This window comes from Grampus griseus (genome assembly GCF_964374135.1).
Source record: "Grampus griseus genome assembly, chromosome: 10".
Lineage (NCBI taxonomy): Eukaryota > Metazoa > Chordata > Mammalia > Artiodactyla > Delphinidae > Grampus > Grampus griseus.
Genome location: NC_139004.1, coordinates 84845661 through 84868880, shown reverse-complemented (window position 1 = coordinate 84868880; position 23220 = coordinate 84845661). Strand labels below are relative to the sequence as shown.

The window sequence follows — 23220 nt, the reverse complement described above, 5'->3', positions numbered from 1 at the left end:
CAAGAGCTAACTCCCTGATCTTTTGTTGTATCAATGTTATTTTTCTTCTCTTCCTTCCCTCACCCGTTTTTTTAAACGTCGTGAATTAGTATCTGTTGAAGAAGTGAAAAAATCATTTGGACGTGAATATAACTATCATTGGCTCTTACATTAATGTGTGAGAACTTGGGAAGGGGTGAAAACAATTGGGTCATTTTATGCATGCTGTTCTTCAAATGAAAACACTGGCTTTTCATTTAAATTTACTTAAATTTTTGTTGTCAGTGGTATAGAATTTGTTTTTTGGAGTGAAGCGCAATTAACTTTCTCAGTGGCATGGTAGTAAGTCTGAAATTGCTTGCTAATATGAGAATGATGGTTTTTACTGTAAAATAAACTACATGGAGCCCAAAAGGAAACCACCATTTTTCTCCTCCTTTGAACTTTACATCAGAAGGTCTTGATACATATACCATTTTATGGATGTATCAGATCAAGGTCATGTGTTAGGTTAAGTGAATGCAGTTGTTTGTAAAGTGTAGTTATGAGAAACTCTGTGAAAGAGTTGTATTGTCCTCTTGGTTGTGAACGTGTCTGATGTTTTGAATAATACTCAGAATTAGGAGAACGTATCTTGTTCTTTTCTTAAAGAACCTTTTTCTTTCTTTTCTTTTTTTTTTTTTTTCCCTGGCTCCAGAACTCCCTTCCCAAAGAAGGGTTAATTTCCCTTTCATAATTGTTAGCCATAATGTGGCTAAGACCTCCACCTCGATTTGATTCCTAGCAGATTAAGGATATTAGATAATTTCCTTCTATTTATTGTAATACTGCACTGTATTATCTTTCTATCACTCAGATAATTACTGAGGAAATCTACATTAATTTTTTTGGCTGGAGCGAGACCTGCTAAACACAGGAATGATGTATTGATGTTTTACACAACAAAAGTTTTCCTCCTGTCATTGTCCGATCAACAGAAAGATATTTATCATTTCGCAAAGCCCCTTCTTTGCAAGAACAAAGCGGGCGGGGAGGCAGACCTCGGGGTTTCTGAAACTCAAGCCAAGCGAAGGCATCTGAAGCTTCAAGTGTCCTTCATATTAAACACTCACAGCCGAGTACGATGTTGTTTGCTAAATTATGAATGTGTGTAATTAAAATCTAGTGGCTGTTTCTATGAAAGATTTACAATGTTATTTCATCGTTTGTCACGGCTAATTAACAATATTAGATGAAGTTTTTCTTCTTCAAAGGTCTGATTTTTTCTCATTTATTTATGTCAGAAGTGATAAACAGAGTAGTTAAAAGCTTCTCCCCGTGCAGGCGGGATGGAGGCAACTTGTCCCTTCACACCTCGGAGGTTCAGGGTTCAAATCCCTCCAGACCCGGAGTGGTAGGTATATAGCCTGCCTGCTGCTCCTGTGTCTACTTAGAAATTTCAGAGTCTAGAAGTCTACATCTTGGCTAGAAGAACTCAGGCCTTTCAAACCATAGGAAAAGCTGCCTTGATTGTCACATTATTTTCCTATGGGAGCCGGCAGCAGAAAGGGCCCACACCCAGCCCCTCGCTTCTCCTCAGAGGTGATGTGTTCTGTCCCTTTGAAAGCAGCCTTGACCCCGAGCCCTCCGCGAAACTTTAGTGAGCGCTCTCAGTCCCGGCTGGTGACAGTGTGTTTGGAAATGTCCATACGTTTCACCTTCCCCCAGCAGTGGCCATCTCATTTTTTTTTTTTTCTTCCTGATTTCTTCCAGCAACAGCAGGTGGCTACCCAGCAGTTGGCTTTCCAGCAGCAACTTTTACAGATGCAGCAGCTACAGCAGCAACACCTTCTGTCTTTGCAGCGCCAAGGCCTTCTAACAATCCAGCCGGGGCAGCCTGCCCTTCCCCTCCAACCCCTTGCTCAAGGTAAGCGTCGATGATGGTTACAGAAGGCGCTGCTCTCTCTCGAGACTCTGGGGCGGGGGAGGGGGTGGGGTCGTCTTCTTCCAGCTCATCGTGAAGGAGATTGTCCGTTTAAAACACGCCGATGCACACTCAGAGGCAAAGCCGGATCAGGTAACAGTGATGGACGTTTCCAGGAGCCAGAGCGCTCGTCGGTGCCAAAAGGAGGACCTAGGGTGATCAGGAGGCTTACAGGATCAGAATGCTGCACGTTCTTAGAGTAAGAGAAGGCAGTGCCGCTGTGACTGAGGGAGCATTTTAATCAGATCTTCTCGCGTTTTCAGTTTGGAATCACAGATGCATTTTCTTGAAGGCTTCTGTTAGTCATTTTAAGATGTGTTGTACATCCTGTAACTTGCTCTGTGTTAAATCGTAGTAATGCTTTAGAAATGCCACTTTTTAATATCTAAGGAGAAACTCAGGTTTCTTTTTCTGTAAACGGTGATGATTCATCTCTTGCTGTTACAAAAGCCAAGGTTGTTTTCTGTTGGGTTCTCCCTTTTCTTTCTTTTTGTATTCACCTGACTGTTGGTTTTTTGAACCAGTTGGTTCTGTACCCGTCAGAACAGGCAGCCTGTCCATCTCCAGCTCTCTTTCGAAAACTGGAGCCCTTTGAAAAGGAAACAAGATTTCATGGATTTAAACATTTCTTTGGAAGAGCCACTGACGTGTTCTTCCAATGGGTGTTGGACGTCAGAAAGAAATGAGTACTCTAGCTGTTTATAGGACGTCCTCTGGGTTTAAGCAACTCTAACTTTCATGTGTGTAATGTGATACACAAATGGATTATTCAGAACCAGCAAGAAGGAAAGGCAGGAAGGAAAGAAGAGTCATGCCGTGTTTTGAAATACAATTCCTCCATCCCGTATGGGGTGTGGTAGATTTCATTTACCTCCTCAAGGCCCGTGATAGACTCGGATGTATGTGTATATGTGCCTTCAAGGCTGGTAGCTAAAGCCTTTGGTATCTTGGATCCAGTTTCATTATGAAAACGTTCAGAATATGGAACGTCTTTCTCCCCTCATGGTGCTGAAGGCGTGGCCACGTGTTCAGTAACTTTTGGTGTCAAGCGGAGCCGGTGAGGCTTGTGTGCGTGGAATCTTGATTCTCGAACTGAGTCAGCCACACCCAACTTCTGTCCCTCCTGGGGTTCTTTGGGTTTTGTTTATGTTTTTAGTGTTGAGACCAGGGCTTTTTCCTCCTTTAACTTCCCTCTTGCCTCCCCTCCCCCTTCTGCCATTACTGCTCATCCGCGCCATATATAATCAGCATCTCCGTTGCTGTCAAAATAGAAGATTCGGTAACTGAGCAGTGCCGGGTGGGATGGGGGTGGGGGAGCACACACGGGCTAATGCATTTTTGTGCTTGCGAAATGTTACAACGTGCATTAATTACACTTCTGGGTTTATTGTTGGCAACATCACCGGCTGGGCTGACACACCCACTGGACTCGGCGTCCACCTCTCTCATCTTTTCCCACTGCTCCTATACTATTAAGTTTGTGCACTAAGGTTCATTGTTATAGTACATCAGTAAGCTGTCCAAAAGAGGGCAATTGGGCAGTGACAAGACAAGCTCATGTGTAATGTGAAAGAAATGACTGTGGTGATGCATGAAGTGTAATCTCTGCAGTAACATATCAGAGACACCGGTTGGTAATTTACTAGTCATGGCATTGATTGATACGCTTAGCAGTCTGCTCTAACTCTTAGCCCCCGTGACATTAAGACGACGCATATTTACAGTCTAAGGTGGTGCCTTTGTGTGCGCCCGGGATGCATAAACGCAAATATAGATATTTCTCCCAGTGAAGTGAACCACCAGCGTCATTGCCATCTCTCTTGGAATCAGGAGGTTGGTTTTGTCTCCTCTAACCCCTCGCCCAAAGTGACTGGAGAATTCAGTCATGTTGGACTACAACACAGGTTTTTTTTTTTTATCAGAGAGATGATGGCTTAAAACTGATGTCATTATGAGGTTTAAATCAACTTTCTGCTTGCTTGAACGTGGTCACCTGGCTCTGGAGGTACAAGGACAAAAAAAGGTTGATCAGCTCTGTCTTGGAACCGGTGATACCTGGGGTTGTAAAATTGAGTTCCGTGAACGGTAATCTGTCAACTGTCCCCGCAACATACATTTTTTAAACCTGTGTCTGCATTTTCCTTTATAATGAAGGGGCCAGTTGTCCTGGAAAAAGAAATGTAGCAAGGCACAGGGTTTATGTGTTAAAAATGCTGGTAATGCCCCACTTCAGGATATAATCATCATGGTTCTTTTACGTACCTGTATGGTCTTGGCTAAGTTGCCTTAAACATGCATGTAAATATCAAAGTATATGAAGAAACAGAGAATAATATCTTGAAGCCTCTTCCCCCACCAACACACACACACCCGGAGGTTTTAGGTTATGAAACGGAAGGACTTTTCTTTGGATGTTTTTAGGGCTGTTGTAGGGCCTTCTCTCTGTTTTACATTATTAGCGTGTGTCTGTTTTTCCCTTGGTGTCCTTAATCATCTCATCTTCCTCAGCACCTGTAATCCCATAAAGAAATAGAATTTTAGTATCATTCTGACTTTTTAATTCTTTAAAATGTAAACTATAGCTGGGAGAAAATTACATGCCTGCTGATGTACCTGTTAATGGATTTGTTTAACTTGGTACTGTTATTCCTATCTACCATTTTTTTGGGAAGAAATGCATGCTTTCTGGACATTTGATGTCCATGTAGTCTGATGAGTGACTAGCTTACCTTTGATCTGTCACAATTCTATCATGAGATCTCGGCTGTCAAATAACAGCATCGTTTGGTAGATAGTATTCATTGAACTAACAGTTTAACATCACGTAACAAGGTGTAACATTGATGGAGGAGACCAATTTGACTGCCTTTCTGTGAGTCTGATGACAATGTTCTTCACCGTTATTATCACATTGAAATTTGACCCAGAAGGATGCCTCGTTGTCAGTCAGTGAGTTCCCGTTTTATTTACCGTTTCTCCTTCTGGGCGAGGGAACTGATTTGCTAGCCTATTGGACTAGAAGGAGAGGGGAGTAGCATTAATGTACTCGGTGGGCATAACAAGTGTAACGGGGCATTTCTCTTTGTCTTTATTTGCTGGATAAACAGCTTACTCTTGAAACACCTTCAAAGTTCTGCTTCTGTCGAGGGGAAAGTGTTAACACAGTTCTTAGAAACCGTGGTGTGTTCTTCCTTCTTCCGACCTCCCATGCACCTGACCCAGAAATCAATTAGTCTGAGTTGAGAAATAGGTGGCTTGTTCTTTTCATGCGTATTTACTCCCCAGAAAATAAAACTGGGTGTTGACTTGTGTGGCTTTATATCACTGTGCTACCGTCCACAGACAAGCCTATTCACTATTGTTTCAGTTGAATAAATAGTGGTCGGAGGGTCAGCCATCTTCGCAGGTAATTGTTGGTGTGCAGACATCAGCGGTGGCCTGTTAGCTACAGACACACCCCACATGTCACCTCGCAAGGTGTTGGAAAATAATAGCCCAGATGCGGCAGAACCGGACACGGGATTGTGTGGTGACCTTTCCCTTTGTTTAATTTGCCTCCGAGGTTTAATTTCAGGGGACAAGTCATAATTGAATATGCCTAATAACTAAACGCTCATTTGGGACAAAATCCATCAAAATATAATTGGCATTTGATTCTTACGAAGGAAGAAGAAACCCGACTTGGCTGTCGAGGGTGCGTTCGGAGAGTATCTGACCACTTACTGTATCATTTGAGGCCTCCTTTGTAATATTTATTAATTGCAGAGACGCGGGCGTTTGAACATTTTCGTGGAGAACCGTTAGGAGAGACCAACTGTTTTTGTTAACGCTCCTCTCAGAAAGGCGGGGAAGGTTATTGGTCTGCTGTGCAATAATTTACTCCTCTTTGATATGCAAACGATCCGCGGTGAATATAAAAAAATCCTATCAGACTCATTTCACAGTTCTTAACCACTCGGATTCTCTGGAGTCCATCGCCTCATTAGACCAGTGCTCTCCAATGCTAGCATAATTAAAATCTTTAACAGTTCAGCAAAGTAAAGATGTTTGGCTGATCACGTTGAGATGATTATCTATCCATTGTATTCTAAATGACAAAAATAAATTAAATTTAGACCTTGGCATTTTTTATTATGTGTTTCAAATGAATGTAATGCGCACAGCCTTCTTTTTAAATTCAGTACCTTAGGTTTGGTCAGAAACATGCCTGTTTCGGTTACTGCTGTATAGTGAGAAAATGGCAGGCTTTCTAGGATAGCTGGGTTCCAGTTGATTGAAACAATGACCTGTGATCCAGACGTCCAGTTCTAACGCGGCATCGCCTGGTGATGTCCAGGGGCTGTGATCTCTTCCAGGTTGTCCTCCTAGGTTGTTGTTTTTGTCGGTTGCCGTTCAGAATATTTTTCTGCTCTGTGTGTACGCACTAGAATATGCCTTGAGGTAGGATTTGGAAATCCTGAGCTGCAGAGGCATGCCCCCAGAATAAAGGCTGCAGGCCCACAATAGTGAGATTGGCATCCTGATTGTATCTCTTCTTGGGGGAAAAAAAAAGCAAGTTGACACTTACTGCCTGAGACCCATGTCCATTCTGACCCCCTTAAAAACAAGAGAACTTTACTGCTCCAAGTTTCTTTCACGTTTTCATTTCATTCTGCAATGGTTCATTAGCATGGATCTAAGAAATGACAGTAATAATAGTGTTACTTGTATAAAAAGTTATACAGTTTTTCGGTAGACACATCCATCAATTAAGCATGTGGTACAAGAAACCAAAATTAATGAGGAAGATAGGTGTGTTAATGAAATAATCATAGTATAATCAATTTGACTGTTAAAAGTTGAAAAGCATTTCAGGAAGACAATATGAATTCATAATTTATGTCTAAAAGTGATTAATAAAAACTGTATTTAATAACAGAGCTATTTGTCATCATTTAAGGCTTAAGCACAAAAATTATTCATTTTGTGGCTCGTGTTGTCATAATAGTATAGTTGAACAAATTTATTTTGAGCCCTTCTTTGTGTCTAAAACTACAGTAACATGTATCTGCATTTCCCACCCCCCACCCCACCCCCCCCCCCCCGCCCCGGCGATTTAGAAACAACAGTTTGGATGGAGGCATACAGTCCTTGCAAGAAGTAGCTGTGTTTTGAATCCTTTTCACGGGTGTCTTTTACGTGTGATGAGGGCACTTCAGGGGGAGGACACGTTCGTTCCTACCGTATTTGCCTTAGTTGAGAGGGAAGGAAAAATAACTGAGCGCACCAAACCCGCTCCCCCCCAACACTAGGCTTTGTTTACTGACTCTCTGATTTAATTACTGTTTGAAGAGGACGGAATTAGCTGTTAATTGATTTAATTATCCAATTTGTTTGTTTCAGGCATGATTCCAACAGAACTGCAGCAGCTCTGGAAAGAAGTGACAAGTGCTCATACGACAGAAGAAACCACGGGCAACAATCACAGCAGTTTGGATCTGACCACGACATGCGTCTCTTCCTCTGCACCTTCCAAGACCTCCTTAATAATGAACCCACATGCCTCTACCAACGGACAGCTGTCAGTCCACACTCCCAAAAGGGAAAGGTAGGAACGCCCATCTGAGACGTGTCCAAAGCTGTCTTTGACGCGGAGGGGTGGGTGGCCGGGCCTTGCCATATCTTGGGGATCTCTAATTGGATCCATGTGACTGGAGTGTGCATATAATTACTTCAGAATGTATTCGGTGTGGTGTGGGTGTGAAGCATCTGATTCTTGTCACCTTTTCAACATGGAATTAGCACTTATGTAGATCGAACCTGAGCTTAGGAACTCAGGCAGAGTCTTCTGGTCTCTCATCGGATGGGTCGGATTTCCACGCTTCCAGACTTACTCCTTCTGCCAAGTGCCCGCTCCGTACGAGCTGATTTCCTTGGCTTTAAACGTCTTCGAAGGGAATAGCGTTGGCTGCTGTAGGCTGTGTTGAATCATGGTTTGAGAAAAGGTAGAACGCACACTACTCGGCACTGCCCTCCTTGAAGGCAGGGAGCCCATCTTATTCATCATCGTGTCCCCAGGGTACTTGGCCTTTTTTTTTTGAAACCGTCAGTGAAGGTTTGAGGGATGGAGAGATGGAAGGGGTCCACATGTATACACACACAAGCATACACAGCCACTTTCTCCTGCTCATGGGACATATGGTAGCATTGACTCAATTTCTGTCTTCCTGTTTGGAAGTTAAGACTTTATATTTTTTAATCGCCCGGAGCTTCACTTGGATGTTACTTGAAGCTGAGGTTGACTGGGAGGTCCCAGATATATCATGTGAGAAGACAGCTCTAAGAAAAGGAAGCTGTGAATCCATGTTAGTATACCTTAGCACGCAGAACTATTAATTCCACTGTTCAGTGCTTTTCCAAAGTAGAAAGTATATATAAAACCTTTTTTTTCAGTTTACTGTTTTTAAACTGTTTCCTGTGTATTTCATATGCAGAGTGTCCACCCACAGAAGGAAAGAAACCTCAAAAGTAATAGGTGATAGTAAGTGTCACTTCCATCAGGAAAACCAGATTATTTTGGTTGTTTTAATAAAAGTGACCCAGTGAAAGAATTTTGAATTTTATTTTTCACTTAAGCAGTTACACGTATAATTTCATGTATTTCTTGAAATATTGAACCTTAGGAAGCCCACTGATTTAATTAGATGTGTATCTTTATACCAGCAACATTTTATCCATTTAGAGCTTAGTAAACACAGAAAACAGTGTACGAATGTTTGTGTGTATCACATTCCACCGTAAAAACCATGAGAGGTTTCCAGAGATGAGATTATATATGTTTTAGCCAAAACTTGCAACTGTCCTTTTAAAATCACTTTGGAGTTTCTGTGGCAGACACAGAAGGACTAAAAGATGCTTATAACTTACTGGTTTAGAAGAGCTTGAAAAACAGAATGGTGGGCAGTAAGAATTCATTTGGAGCCATTGGACCAAATGTGGCTTCTTTTGTTTCTAGTGAGCATAGATTTAGATGTCTGGAGACCAGTCTTAGCGCTCGCTTTATAATCTCTTAGAATGCCTTTGTAAGTAAACAAACAAACAAACTAGACCTTAGATAGCTTTTGAAGAAAAGGTTCTAGGCTGTTGTCCTTTGCTCTACTTGCCTTTGGTATCCTGAGGTTGATGCTGTTCGTTGACTGCAAAGGGATCGAATTACATCTTTATCCATAGGCAGAGCAGGAGGCCATACGCTGAAAAATGCCAACTGATGCACTTAAGGTATTTGTTGTAATCTTGTCAGCCATTGTGGAGCCTGCACAGATTTCCTGTGACACAGAAAGCTCTCCCTGTTTAGATGCACCATGCTCAGTTTCATTCTAAAAGGTTATGTATCTGGAGTCAGGTAGTAGATTAGCAAGGAGGCGAATAGGAGAAGAATAGCCCTTTTCATGTCTTAAGGTGCATTCGAAAGTAAATGGATCTCAGAGGCAGTCTAATTCTAGGAGAATCAGTTTGTTGGATTTCTCGTTTTATGGTCCTTATGTGTCTGCACAAAAGTTGGGCTTAATCTTCATTTATACTACCTGCCAGCATTCGCATAAGGATCAGAAAAGTATTTAGATTCCACTGAACCTTAATCTGGATGTAAAAACAGGCTGACTTTTCCAACTGTTCATGCAAAGAAGAAGCAACTATGAAATTATATGCTACGTGCTTAACCTCTTGGACCTCTCAGGTTCTGTTACCTGGGAGGTTCCTAGGCATGGCTGGGTTAAAACAGATTCTAGTCAGCACATTTTAACCGAACGTAGCAGATTTGGCAAATGAGTACCTTAGGTTAAAGATATGTCAGAAACTTAACCAACTTAAAAAATTGATCACTAGAAATTCAATTATTAGTTAGCCAGCTTTGTATATAAGGACTTATAATGAGTGTTTTTACCCTCTGAGGGTTTATTTTAAAATCTCGTGTGATATTACTGTTGAAATAGAGGAAGATGGTTAAAAAAAAAAAAAAAGCTGTCACTATCGAAATATGTTCTCACTTACACAGTGAGTTGTCATTTGTCTCAGGAGTCCCTTGGAGAAGTTTCATCCCTTACTCACCAAGGGCATTTGTGAAGTGGATCTCTTTCGAAGCTCTCCCTTGATTTCTACGTGATATTCCCCACCACATCCCACCCCCGGTGCTCCTGGACCTGTAGCGTAGGTTACCAGCTTTAAGGATTCTTTCTGAAAGGACTTGCGGAGTGCTCTGTGTAAAAATTCATCCGGCCACGGTGATATCGTGAGAGTTTTGGTGTGTTTCTCAAGTTGCGAGTCGTCTCCCGATCACGACTGGGCCGCGTGTTTCCATGCCATGTGGAAGACCTCCCCCGCCCCCTTGCATCCTCCGGGCTCCCATGAGCCGCCGCCGCAGCAGCAGCTCTGGGGTTTGGTGAGCTGCAATCTGTTCAGGAGATAAATCATGTGCTTGGCCCGACACTCCTACTCTCCTCTTTAATTTGTCTTACACAAGGAAAATTATAATTAAATCATTCAGGGTAAACCCTTGAGTGTAGAGAAGGGGAAAAAAAAACACACTTTGGTAAAGATTGCCAGTAGAAACCCACTTCCCCGTTGCGCAGGGTAGAGACATGTATCAATATTCAGCACCGTCAGGGGAGGAGCGGCCCATGTGATTTGCGAGGCAGTTGCCAACGCTCACATCAGGGCTTGTTAAGATCCTGTCCCTGTGCAGTCACGGACCTTCCGCGTCGTTAGAATTCGGCACTGGCGCCATGCTTCGTGCTTTGATTTCCTCCTGAGAATTTAATGAATGTTTATTGTGCTGATTTTATATATATATTATATATACCTGTAGTATGTATATATTCATTGGCGCGATAAACCCACCTCTGTTGTCAGGGCCTGAGAGAAGCGTGGTGGGAATGAAGTTCAAAAGGCAGGAGCTAAAGAGAGCTACAGAGGGAAGCAGGCACATTCATACCTCTTACTGTCATTTAATTCCACAGGACCAGGGCGTCATGACTTCTTTGGTAAATAGACAAAACTCCGACCCCGGGATACCTGTAAACACGAAGATAACTATCTCGTTTCCGTAACTCGTCTGACTATCTTGCTTTAGGAAATTCCAAGTTTTGGTGTGGGTAAACAAAATCAACGGCGTGCAAATGAAACATTTATTAAAATGCTAAATTTAGTAAAGCCCTTTGAGCTTCTAGGATCAAAGCAGCTATGTAAATACAAATAGCAATTACTACTTAAGTAATTGCCTGAATTAAAATTCTATCACATTATATCATGGTGCACTAGGGAAAGGGCAGGGAACTCTCATTTCATCCATTTTTTTCTCTGTGCCAAGCAGCTGGCTAAACTCTTACCTTTGGAGGGATGTCTCATTTTAGCCACGTGACTGCTGGGAAACAGCAGGGTTTATTATACCCATTTTACAGGTGAGGAAGTTGAACCATCAAGATTTAAATAAGTGACCTGGGGTCACAGAACTCGTTAGTGGCATAGCGGAGATTGAAATTCAAGTCTCTCTTTTACTTCATAAAACAGCACTTAGAGATTCCATTCAGTATAGAAGTGAACACTTAATTATGACAAACTAAAATCAGTGCTCCTAAAAGAAATTTTGAAAATTCAATTCAACAACACGTGTATTGACTTAAAATCCTAGAGTTCCCTCTGTTAAGGTGGATACAGATAGTTCCTAGGCGTCTCGCGAAGGGAGGGTGGGTGGAGAGGATTTGCAGAATGTAAATCATTTACGGTCTGAAATGGCACATAAAGAACAAAAATGGACCCCATGCAGGATTTGCACACAGGCAGATGCAAAACAAGCCTCTCCCTCCTTTCAGTGTATCCTGACTTTCCTTCCTGCCTTATAAATCTTGCGTTTCCTCATTGAACACATCATCTGGTCTCTATTCTGTTTCAGCTGTCCTTCTGTAGTCCATGTCAGAGATAGGCCTTTTTTCTGATCCTCCCCAGCTTTTTGCTTTTAGTTCAACCACCATTAGTAGATGTTTTATAACTTGAATGTGTCTCAGATGCATAGCTCTTCTAAATATTTGTTCCAAGGTTTTCCTTAAGCATTTGGTGAAAGGTTTCTTTAAACTCTGGAGAGGTCCCAGGTTGTGCAGCCTCTTCTTGCTTTGAGGCTGTCATATTCTCAGAATCAGGTGACCCACGTAGGGCACCTCTCTCTCTCTCGCTCTCTCTCTCTCTCTCTCTCTCTCTCTCTCTCTCTGAGGCCTAACCTGCCTTCTGTCCCCGCAAGTTACCTTCCTTTTCCTTCTCATCTGTTGACACAGCCCTGTGTATTCCAATTGCTTGCGATTTCCACACTTCCCAGCTGGCAGCTGCCTTCAAATAACCCCTGAAGGTTTTTGCTTGGCTCGTGGACTTTCAGACAGTTTCACTTGATTCACAGTCTCTGTTTTTGATTTGTGGCCTCTTGACATATTGCCGTGGATTTGACTATATAACAATAACATTTGTGTTGACCAGCCCTTCTGTTTTCAAAAGGCAAGGGACTCTGAGTCGTGGACATGCTTGGTGTTTCGTTTCCCTTTCTTTCTTTTCTTTTTTTTTTTTTTTAACTAAATCCTCTGTTGATGAATAAATATTGGTGCTCTTGGTTTCCTCACTAACATTCTAGAAGCTTGGTTTCAGAACTCTTCTGGTTACACAAGCATTTAGCTTTTGCATATTTTCATATTCATATTTAGGGCCTCTGGAGCCAGAAATTTAAGTAGTAAGCTCTAGGTCCTGTGACTCTGAATAGGTCTTCCTCATTTCAACCTTTTTTTTTTTTTTTTTTGTAGTTTGAAAATCAGATCATTTCTTTTGTACTTCTTTTGATTCGAAGCACTGGAGCAAACTAGCGACCCCAAATCTTCCCTCCCTGTTAGATTCTTTTGGAGAACCTGCAGTCACGTTGTCCCAAATTGTCCTCAGAATTCTCACTGCTACTTCTTGCCCATATAGGTTGAGGCGTTTGATCTATTACACAGGTCAGCAAATTATGGCCTACCGGCCCACTTCTTATTTTGTAAATAAAGTTTTATTGGAACACAGTGAGGCTTATTCATTTACACAAAGTCTATGGCTGCTTTCACACTACAATGGCTGGCTTGCACACCATCGTAAAGCAATTATACTCCAATAAAGATGTTTTTAAAAAAAAAAAATGGCTGGCTTGAGTAGTCACAGCAGAAAGCATATAGCCCACCAAGAGTAAAACATTTACCATCTGGCCATTTACAGAAAAAGCTGGCCGACTCCAGCGTTAACCATCAGACCAGTGTTTCCCAGATTGCCTGATGATAATGTCACAGGTATTTGTTAAAACATAACTGCTTCCTAGGCCTCTCCTGTGAAGATTCCATTGGTCTGAGATGGGGTGTGGGAATTTTCTGTTTGTCGTGCCTACCCTAGATTCTTGCTCCTCGAAGCCTGTAGATCAGCAACTTCAGCGCCACGTGGGGGCTCGTTAGAAATGCAGACTCTCAGGCCCCACCTTGGATCTTCTGAATCAGGGTCTGCATTTTAACCCAGTCCCCGGGGCCTTGACATGCCCATTCAAGCTTGAGAAGCACTGCAGGTTAGCATGCTCATGACTTGGGTGTGGGCGCTGCTGGAAAGAACAGAGTTTTCCCCCCACATTTTGATGATGCTCCCAGACACGTTCAGTCCACAGAACCAGTGGTTTGCCATTCCGGTGTGAGCCAACAGGGTACAGGTAGTGCTACTGCTGGAAGGAATCAGAAGCTGGCATATGATGGTGATGATCAGGCAGCTAACTTTTATTGAACTATTACTTTGTGCCAGTCACAATGCATAAAGGACTCGACAGAAGCGTTAATAGTGATTTTCCCATTGTATCCTCACGACAACCCTGTGGGATCCTGTTCTCTTTGTACAGGTAGTGTTGGGCCCAGAGGAAATTTATAACTTGCATGAGCCAACCAGCTAGTTAGGGACCAGGCAGGGACTGGAACCAGGGTGCCCCCGAGCCTAAAGTCCTTGCAGTGGCTGCCACGTTCTGCTGGTTCCCAGATGGGAACCACTCTGCTCATCAGAACCACCTGGACTCCTCCCCAGACTCTGGGTTACAGCCTCCAGGGGATAGAGCTTGGGGATCAGAACCAGACCGTAACCATCCAAGGTTGGGCCATAATTAGGGAGAAGCCCCACGCGTTTCTCTGCGGCCCGTTCTTCTCCCCCGCCGCATCTTTTTGCGAAGAGGGAAGGCAGGTCGCTGCACACAGGTGATGAGAAGTGGAGAATATAGAAAGCAGGCGGGGCATGTCCTGTCAGGTGTTGTAGGGACAAGAAAGAGACAGGGGTGCAGCCAATAGCAGAGGCCTACACTCAGGTGCTGCTTTCTGCCCCAAAGCAGACCCTTGGCAGCGTCGGCTGTCCCATGTGTATCTGCAAGGGAAGTCGCCTGTTTAGGACAAAACTGTCCCTGCTTATGTCAGAAAGACGCTCCTGGGGACATATCAACATTTCATGCCCCAAAGTGCTACTGGGTGTGTGGCGATCATCGCGTTCAGAAGAGCTGTGATCAGTTTCCTCTTTCTGCTTGAAACCGGTTGCTTCTGGGTTTTAGAAGTAGAAGGAAAGCTTCTCTTAGGGTAGTGTGCCATGGTGCCGTGTCACCTCCCGTCATTCCACACATTCAGGGAGGGCAAAGGGAGCACACCTTGAAAATACTGCCACATCCTGGGGGATCAATTTATGGATTTTCTTGACTGTTCCCTTCATGGGGTGATGAAAAGAAAAACCCAACTGTTATTTTCAGACAGCTGTTATGTCTTATCTCAATAAAATGCCTTTTACCATAGCACAGCATCATTAGACCCTATAAATCTTTTTCTATTTATTGTGTTTAAATGATAAATACTTTCCAATAAAATGACATCATGGGTTTGGAGAGTCACATTTGTTTTACAGGTTTCTCTTAAATTCGGTTGATTTTCATTTTTTTTCTCCCTTGGGATATGCCTAATATGAATCTCAACCATGGGCCATTTCATGTCCAATGTCCCAGATTTCTCATGAAAAATCAGCTTTGAACCCCCATTTTCTTTCATCATGGAGGTTAGTCATTCTTTTCTGATGAGTTGCTCTTGCCGATAGGGTTTTTCCCACCCTCTCCCTTGGTGGGCACCCAGGTATTCCATAGGTGCTCGCGCTTGTGTGGAAACACCTAATATACGTTAGCTTTCTTAACGTTTATTCCATACCAAGGGTGGAAAGGAAAGCACACGACAGAAGAACGGTGAGGACCCGTCTTTGGGGAGCTCTGATGGCATAGCCTGTTGTACTGGCTTTTGCCCTTTTACCTGTAAGAGAGTCTGGTTGAAATGTACACTTTACCCCTTGGACCAACTGAATAGAACATTTTCTCTGGTGGCTGTGGATCCATGCAAAAGTGGGAAGGGAGGCCAAGGGTCAGCGGAACGCTGTGTGACTTGGAAAACTCCTAGTGGCCTTCTCGCTTCAGTGACAGCTAGGAGTCCCGTGTTTTTCAGCCAGCGATGGGGCCCAGTGAGGAGGAACCTATCCAAGAGGCTGAAATGGAAGGCACGTCCTTTTTCAAGATTTAACAAGATGCCATTTTGCACCAGGGCCACCTGGCAGCCTGGCTCTGCGGCCCTTTCCAAGGGAGGCACCACTGTGCAGACCTGCTCGCTCGGGCGATACAAGTGAGCGGCCACACGTGCACGGCCGTCCTCACTTACTTTCTTCCACCCCGCTTTGTGATCCGTCAAGGCCCAAGTATATTACAAAGCATATTCTCCTCATTAAAACAATAGTGGAAGCTCACAAAGGGAAATTGTTAATATGTGTTCCAGCTTGTCATTTCTGCCTGTGTGAATAAAGCAGATAACCGTTCCTCTGGGAAACTATTTCGGGAATTGAGCAACAGATACGCTAGCCAGAGAATTCTCCTAACTGTAATTTTCCTTTTTGTGTGTACTCAGAAATAACATCCTGCTGGGCTCCTCCGTGCCTCTGCACAGACAGAGCACAATTGCCACAGCCCAGGTGGTGTGACTACGGGACAGTCCCCTGGGCACATGTCGCCAGGACTTGTACAGCTTGTTCAGTGTCTTCGTCCATATGGCAGTGTGTCCCATTCACAGAAAGGCGCCGGGGCTGTGCCTGGTGGGTACCGTGGTCAGTGTAGTGTGAAGAGAAGCCCTCCACTCCCAGCGGCCTCTGTGGTGCAGTTTGCTTAATGGCAGATCTGAGTTATTGCGTACACGCGCGCGTACACGCGCACACACACGCCCAACTAAGAAATTGTAGAACAGTCTTGCTGGTTTCCTTCCCACGTAACCCCCCCTCCTTTTATTTTTTTAGAAGCCAATGGTTAACCCAGCAGGTATAATTCAGGTCCGTGAAACATACCTGGTTCATAGAAAGTCATTTACACATACACACACACCTTTCTGGGTGGTTGTTCGTGAATTAACTCAATTTAAGTATGACGTGCCTGTCCTAGAATTCGTCTATAAACTCGGCAGTTTTTGTTTTTCTCTCTCTCTCTCTCTCTCTCTCTTTTTGTATTGTGAGAACTTACTTTCATTGTACAGTTTGGGTGGCTGGGCTAGTGGTTTTAGTCTTTACATCTTAAAAAAGAGAAAGGGAAAAGGAAAAGCAAATCATTACCAGCCTTAGAAATCTGAGAGTAAGACATTCCTTGGAGGGCTAGAACTGAAAAGGGAGAATCTAGAAAACAGATTTCCCAGTGAAGAAGGTGAAAAACAGGAACATTTTAAAAGGCACTTTGGAAATTTTACCAGAAGGCAAAGCCTTCTCCATTTATATCCCCAAATGTTGTTCTGCTTTTGTGTAACTACTTGGATTCTCATCTGGTAAACAAACAGACCCCATAGCAACTGTAGCTGATGTATTTGTACTACCTGTAAGACTTCCCTAAACAAATGGGCACACTTTTATGACCTTCCGATTTCATTCCTTTTATAGTCTTCAGGGAAATCAGTCAAATGGCAAGTTGATCTTCCTTTCCTTTCTCTTTCTTTTTCTCTTTTTCTTTCTTTCTTTTTTTCCTTTTTTTAAAAAAATATGTTGAGGTCTGTCTTTGAAGGATCTGTTCTGTGTGTGTATTTTACATCCTGGCTGTGAATGTTGAGTTTGAAGGTGTATTATGGCAAAAGGAAAGAGAAACCTAAAGTGTTTGTGTAAATGATGTGGTATTTGCTTTCAAGAGGGGCTATTTTAGTCATCTGGTGGAATTTCAGGTTATACATCCAAAAGGCTAAAAAACTCCACTGAAATGATTACTTATAGACCTTCAAATTGGACAGGCATCTCTGGCTTCATGTCTCCTTTTTTATATCTGAAATATTGATGGTAACATTCTGGTATACATGAGCCCCTATATTCAACTTACATTTTTCCGTATGAGTCATATTTACGACGAGAACAAGATGTCTCCGTGTTAAAGATCAGTGTGAGAAATAAATGGCAGCTTACTTTAATTAGAAAAAAAAAAATGACACCAAGAGCTGGAATAATCCAGTAGTGTTTGAATAAATTAGAGGATTGTACAGACAGAAGTAAGAGAAACTTAACAAGGATAAATGGGGAAGTTGTCCAGAGTTCAACAAAAAAAAAGCCTGCCTTTGCAGGACAGAAGTCACCAGACAGTACTGAGGCAGGTCCGCTTATTCTGCAGAACTTCACTAACCCCGTCCCAGGTGTCCTAGGCTTCGAGGGATAGAACCATGAGCTTGACAAAGTCTGACCCCGTGGAGCTGATGTTGCAGTGGAAGAGAAATAGAACAAACAAATAATCACGTAATAAAAAGACAGATAGGGGGCTTCCCTGGTGGCGCAGTGGTTGAGAGTCCGCCTGCCGATGCAGGGGACACGGGTTCGTGCCCCGGTCCGGGAAGATCCCACGTGCCGCGGAGCGGCTGGGCCCGTGAGCCATGACCGCTGAGCCTGCGCGTCCGGAGCCTGTGCTCTGCAACGGGAGAGGCCACAACAGTGAGAGGCCCGCGTACCGCCAAAAAAAAAAAAAAAAGACAGATAGAATTAAGATCTGAAGAAAAAAAAAAAAGTGAAGCAGGAAGAGCGGGGCTAAGGTCACTGTTTGGATAAATGGGTTTGGCAAAGCCTCTCTGAGGAAGTGACCCTTGAACAGACATGAAGAAGTCAGGGAAGAGCTCTCCAGGCGGAGGGCACAGCAGAAGCAGAGGACCTTGAGGCATGTTTTGCTAGATCATGGCTCTTACCTCGATTAGCGCGGGGGCGGCTTTGTTGTTTAGCGGTTAGGAGTGTGGACTCAAACCGGATGGCCTGCATTCCAGGGCAGGCGGCCCACTCCACGTACTTCATCTTGGTGTGCCTCAGTGCGCCCTCTGTGAAACGGGTCTGTTACCAAGCCTGGCCTCATAGATGAAATGAGTTCGTACACATTTTAGTCTCTGGCACACAGGCAGTGCTCCGTGGATATTAAATGATTATTGATGATTTAATTAATGAAATATTAATGACTTGTTTATTGTTAAAGTCATTTATTCATTCAAGCCGCCTTTATTGAGCATTTACATACTAATAACTCTATAGATTCTGGGAATTAAAAGATGACTCGAACGTAGGTCTTTCCCTTAAGGAACTCACTGTCTAGAGAGACAAACACAGAGGCAGACACTTGCCAACGCAGTGTAAATAATGCAGTGATATGAAGATAGGCAAAATGTGATGGCGTGTATCGTTTGTTAAACACGAGCACTGGTGGAATATCGTCACGTCTATAGTTCCACACAGCCCCCACGTTTGCATCAGGTGAGATTTTTGGATGCAGTGGACTCCAGGAAGGAAAGGTTCCGTGTCCCTTGTCGATTGCCACATCCCGGTCATCTAGCACAGCCAGCCTGGCATGTGGTCGGTGCTGCATTTCACTGCAGAGACCGCGTGTTCAGAACAGAGTGAATTTATGAATTTAATAAGGCTCAGGAACTCGTTAATAGTAGGAGCTGCCCGTTGGCCACGGATGCTGTAGAAGTACCTGGTTGGTCTTTGTTGATATTGATACTTATGTGCTCCAAACAGGAGGGAAAATGTGGATTTCTGGTTACATTGATTCTCAGTCTTTAGCTTGCATCAGAATCATCTGGAGGACTGGCTAAACGACAGATTGCTGGACCCTAGTCGTACTGTTTCTGATTCGGTAAGTTGGGGTGAGGCCTAAGAATGTGCATCCCTGACAAGTTCCCAGCGACCGAACTCTGAGAACCAGTGCTGTAGGACCTCCCAACATCTGTCCTGACTCCATGGCCTTCTTCCCCTCCTCCGATTCAAAGTGACAGAGGAGGGATCTTGATAACTATTATTCACTAGTCTTTCGGACAGTCTGGGTCCAGTGCCAAGACTCAACATTTCAAAGAGAACAGGTCTTGAGACTGTGACCCAGTGTGAACTATTTCATGGAACAAAATTCATTTTAAAATTTACTGATGTTGGCCTTTAAATCATTTGTAAGTACTCTGGCTCTTTCTAAGTTTTTTTTTTTTTTATGTATGAAATTGCTTTTTGTGCTTTAGTCACGTGCCTTCTCTCATCCTATTCCTTTTAGCATTGAGCTTCAATTGATACTCAAAGGCCCAGATCAAATATTACAGAATTTTATGTTCCAGCCGTCTGTTCAATTCTCTCTCTTTCCCCTCAACTGGGGAATTGGGCAGAACTCTTCTGGAGAGGATGAGAACTTAGTCACAGTCTATACCAATGACCTCCAAATGTGTTTGATTAGTCACCCCATGAATATTAGAACTTCTGAGTATGCACCCCTACTAAAGATACTTTTAATCAATTATATACATGCTTAATATAGTACCTGTAGTATAAAAATTAAAGAGTAAGAAGGTGAGAAATGTATACACATAGGTACACAAGTATCTATTCATACAAAAGCTCTAATATTAACACATGCATACAGAAGTGGTAATATTATCCTAGCGCCCTCCCACGGATCTTCTTACGCATTCCAGTTTATAGACTCTGATCTAGGAACCCAACACGATGCTTAAGCACAAAGTAGGTGTTTGGTAAAACATGCGGCGGGACTTCCCTGGCGGTCCAGTGGTTAAGACTCCGCGCTTCCACTGCAGGTGGTGCGGGTTCGATCCCTGGTCAGGGACCTAAGATCACACGTGCCATGTGGCATGGCCAGAAAACGCCCCCCAGTAACCGAAACAAACAAACAAAAATGCTGAATCAAAGGCAGAGAAGAGTTTAATCCAGTGACCATTAATGAAGCATCTTGTACTGCTGAGACATAAAAGGAATGACATAAAGTAGGAAGTAATTCTTAGGAGACATAAATGCAAGTGCCTAATGGTTTTGAGCCACTTTATTTCTCTAAGTCCCTTGTCCCTTCACCTCCTGCTTCCTGATCTGGCCCTCACGCTTCTGTTAACGTGATTCTTCTGGTTCTGGAGTATGCTTGTGCTGACTTCCACAGAGTGTCAGGGGCAGGGCTTAAATGAGAAGAATTAGTGTTGGAACTTTCATTTATGCTCTTTGGTTTTCCGGGTCTTGTTGTTTCCTCTAACATATGGACAGGGTTCCACACAGACCTTGTGACTCACCAGTGCAAACACTCGCATGGACATAATGCGCATGCCTGCTTAATGGTGTTAATATCTTTTGGATTAGTGGTCCCTATGTCTGTATTGACACAGTTGCTCACAGCCCCTCTTTGGAAAGCATTCTGTTTTCTTAACAAGATCCCAGTGTTAATGCTGCCAGTGGGAAACTCTCACTGACAACCTCAGCATAGCGATCGCCCTTATGGGTGTCAGAAACAAAAGCTGGACCTCTGCCTCTTCTTGTCCTTTTCCTTTATGTATCCCTTCACTTGTCACCGTGCAAACAGGCATTCGGCCTTTGTCATCACCCGCTCTGTGTTGGTGATGGATCAGAACACACCGACCAGCCCACAGGTACTCCCCCTCTCCTTCTCTGCTCCGTTGTCTTGCTGTGCCACAGGCTTCTGAGAATCAAGATTGCATGTTTTGCCCAGTGAATCTGAAAAGGGAGGTGGAACCAGATTGGAGGGGATGGTGAAGAGAGTAACTGCTGGACTTATGACCTGTCATCATGGCCCCCAACCTCAAGTTCTTACCATTGGTGAAGCAGCTGATTTACCATCGATAGTCTACACATAGGACGCTCCCTGGTCCTAAAGGATAGGGTCTAGTCCTCGAAGCATCCGACACACTGCCCTGTGCTCTTGTGGCTTTTGTGGGTCTTTGTCCCATCAGTCAAGGATAATTCTGAGGCTCTTCCTTCCCTATTGAAAATTCAAATTAAAGAGACTTAACCACTGGGTCACTGTCGACTCAGGAAGTAAACCCAGTTACAGACTGCCTCTCCTTGAGGACTCCTTCACGCACTTTTGTTTTCTGAAAGTTTAGTCATTTGAATGTGTGCCCCACTGTCATGAGGTTTGCCATATCTGCTTAGATGACTATTGTAATTTATATGATTTTCTTTAAATCGAGTCATTTTTAATTTAAATAAAATAAGCCTCATCCTTAGACATGATATCTGTGAAACCAGAAGTTGCAGATGCTAGATATATTTTTGGCTAATACAAATTAAAGTAAATCTGCCGGTTTGTAGAAATACGCATTCTTGTTCTTCCTGACATCGTGTGGGCCACCGTTGAGTCCGTGTATATCACCTATTGGGATATTTTGGTAGGATTTCCCTCTCTTTACTGAGGAGGGGCCTTGACTGCCTATGGTACTATGCCAAGTGGATTGAAACCCTGCTTTCATGATACCCCCTGGTTTCCTAGAAAAGCCCAAGTGCGTCACTCCCCTTCCTAAAAAAGTTAATTCAAGATCCTACTTATTCACACGTACATCCTCTCCTCCCAGGTTCAGGGATGCCATGAAGGCTTAGAGGATACCCAAGGCAGCCGTAGAGTCTGGGACCTGTGAAGCTTTGAGTTGTTGTCAAACCCAGATTCAACAGTGTACTCCGGGGTACTACTGATCCGTAGAGTACCTGGCAAACACTGTTCACTGGCCAAGTCACTCAGTAGATCCGTGCTAATGTGAAACTGGTGTTTGCTGAATAGAAACAGGAGATGATGGCCTCTTCCCGGTGCTAACTTCCTTTAGTCTTAGCTGTTTCATTATATTAAAAAAAAAAAAAAAAAAAAAAAAGACTTGCATATACTTCTTAAATAACTTTGGGCCAGTGAGAGTTTTCATGAGTTTGTACCTATTGCTTGGTGAGGTTGCCCAGTGTCTCCGCTTTCCGTATTTATCCATCCCCAGTTTGCTTTTCACCCCACAGTTAATAGAGAAGACAGCTCACGTGTGTTTCTGTAAGTACGCTCACTTTTAGGTCAGATCCGGAACAGGGAACTCTGAAGCTCCTTAGAGCTCCAGGGTCCAACAGCAGCAGCGTTATCCAGGAGCGTGCTACACACGCGTAGTCTTGGGTCCCACCCTAGAACTGCTGGATTAGAATCTGCATGTTCAAAAGATCTCCAGGTGATTTACAGCTATAAGAGAATTTGAGAAGCATTAGTCTTTGATTAGCAATGGAAAAAGGCAGAGTGAGCATCCTTACCTATAGACAGTTTTAATCCTTTTATCCCACGCAACAATCTTTGAGTCATTCCCTTGCCATCTTCAATGTTTGCCATACCTGCATATACATATTACAAGTTTTTACGTTTTCTTGAAACTGATTAACTTAAACAGGGTTTATAAAAAGCTACCCCTGAGAAGTCACAGATCTGATGTCAAAATTGTTTTCCAGTCTACCCGAGCCTGAATCCATAACTACGAAAGCGAGGGTATTTTTATGTAACTCAGAGTCACCCAGCTCACCACGTTAGTTGCCCATGCCCTAATGGGGTCCATTGTAGAAAGGTGACGCTGTATTTCTTTCAGGATAATTTGTATTTCCGGGGGGGGGGGGAAACGGACGTAAACAGTTAATAGGTTGTATTTCAGATGTGAAGTTACTTAAGGTAGCCCTCACGTCTCGAGGCACAATATTGAGAGCAGATAATAACAATAATCTCCATCATTGTTTAAAAGCACAAATCTGGCACTTAACAGACTAATTCACAGTCACTCCAGTTGCAAGTTTTCCTCATGGATATCATATCACAAGGGAATGTGAAATCCTCTAATTAAACATGATTTGAAAAGCAGCAGAAAATTGAGATGATGAATGTTCTGGGGAAGGAGAGTCAAGGATTCACTGCGTGGGAGAGG

General features: G+C 43.3%; 1 protein-coding gene across 1 annotated transcript in view; it reads left to right on the top strand.

Annotated features, from left to right (window-relative positions):
* FOXP1 (forkhead box P1) overlaps window positions 1-23220 on the top strand; it is a 103925-nt gene that overhangs the window by 16173 nt on the left and 64532 nt on the right. The window contains exons 4-5 of the mRNA XM_082664555.1: window positions 1732-1885; window positions 7325-7529. Coding sequence (XP_082520681.1) covers window positions 1732-1885; window positions 7325-7529 — 359 coding nt within the window. The remainder of the gene's footprint in view (window positions 1-1731; window positions 1886-7324; window positions 7530-23220) is intronic.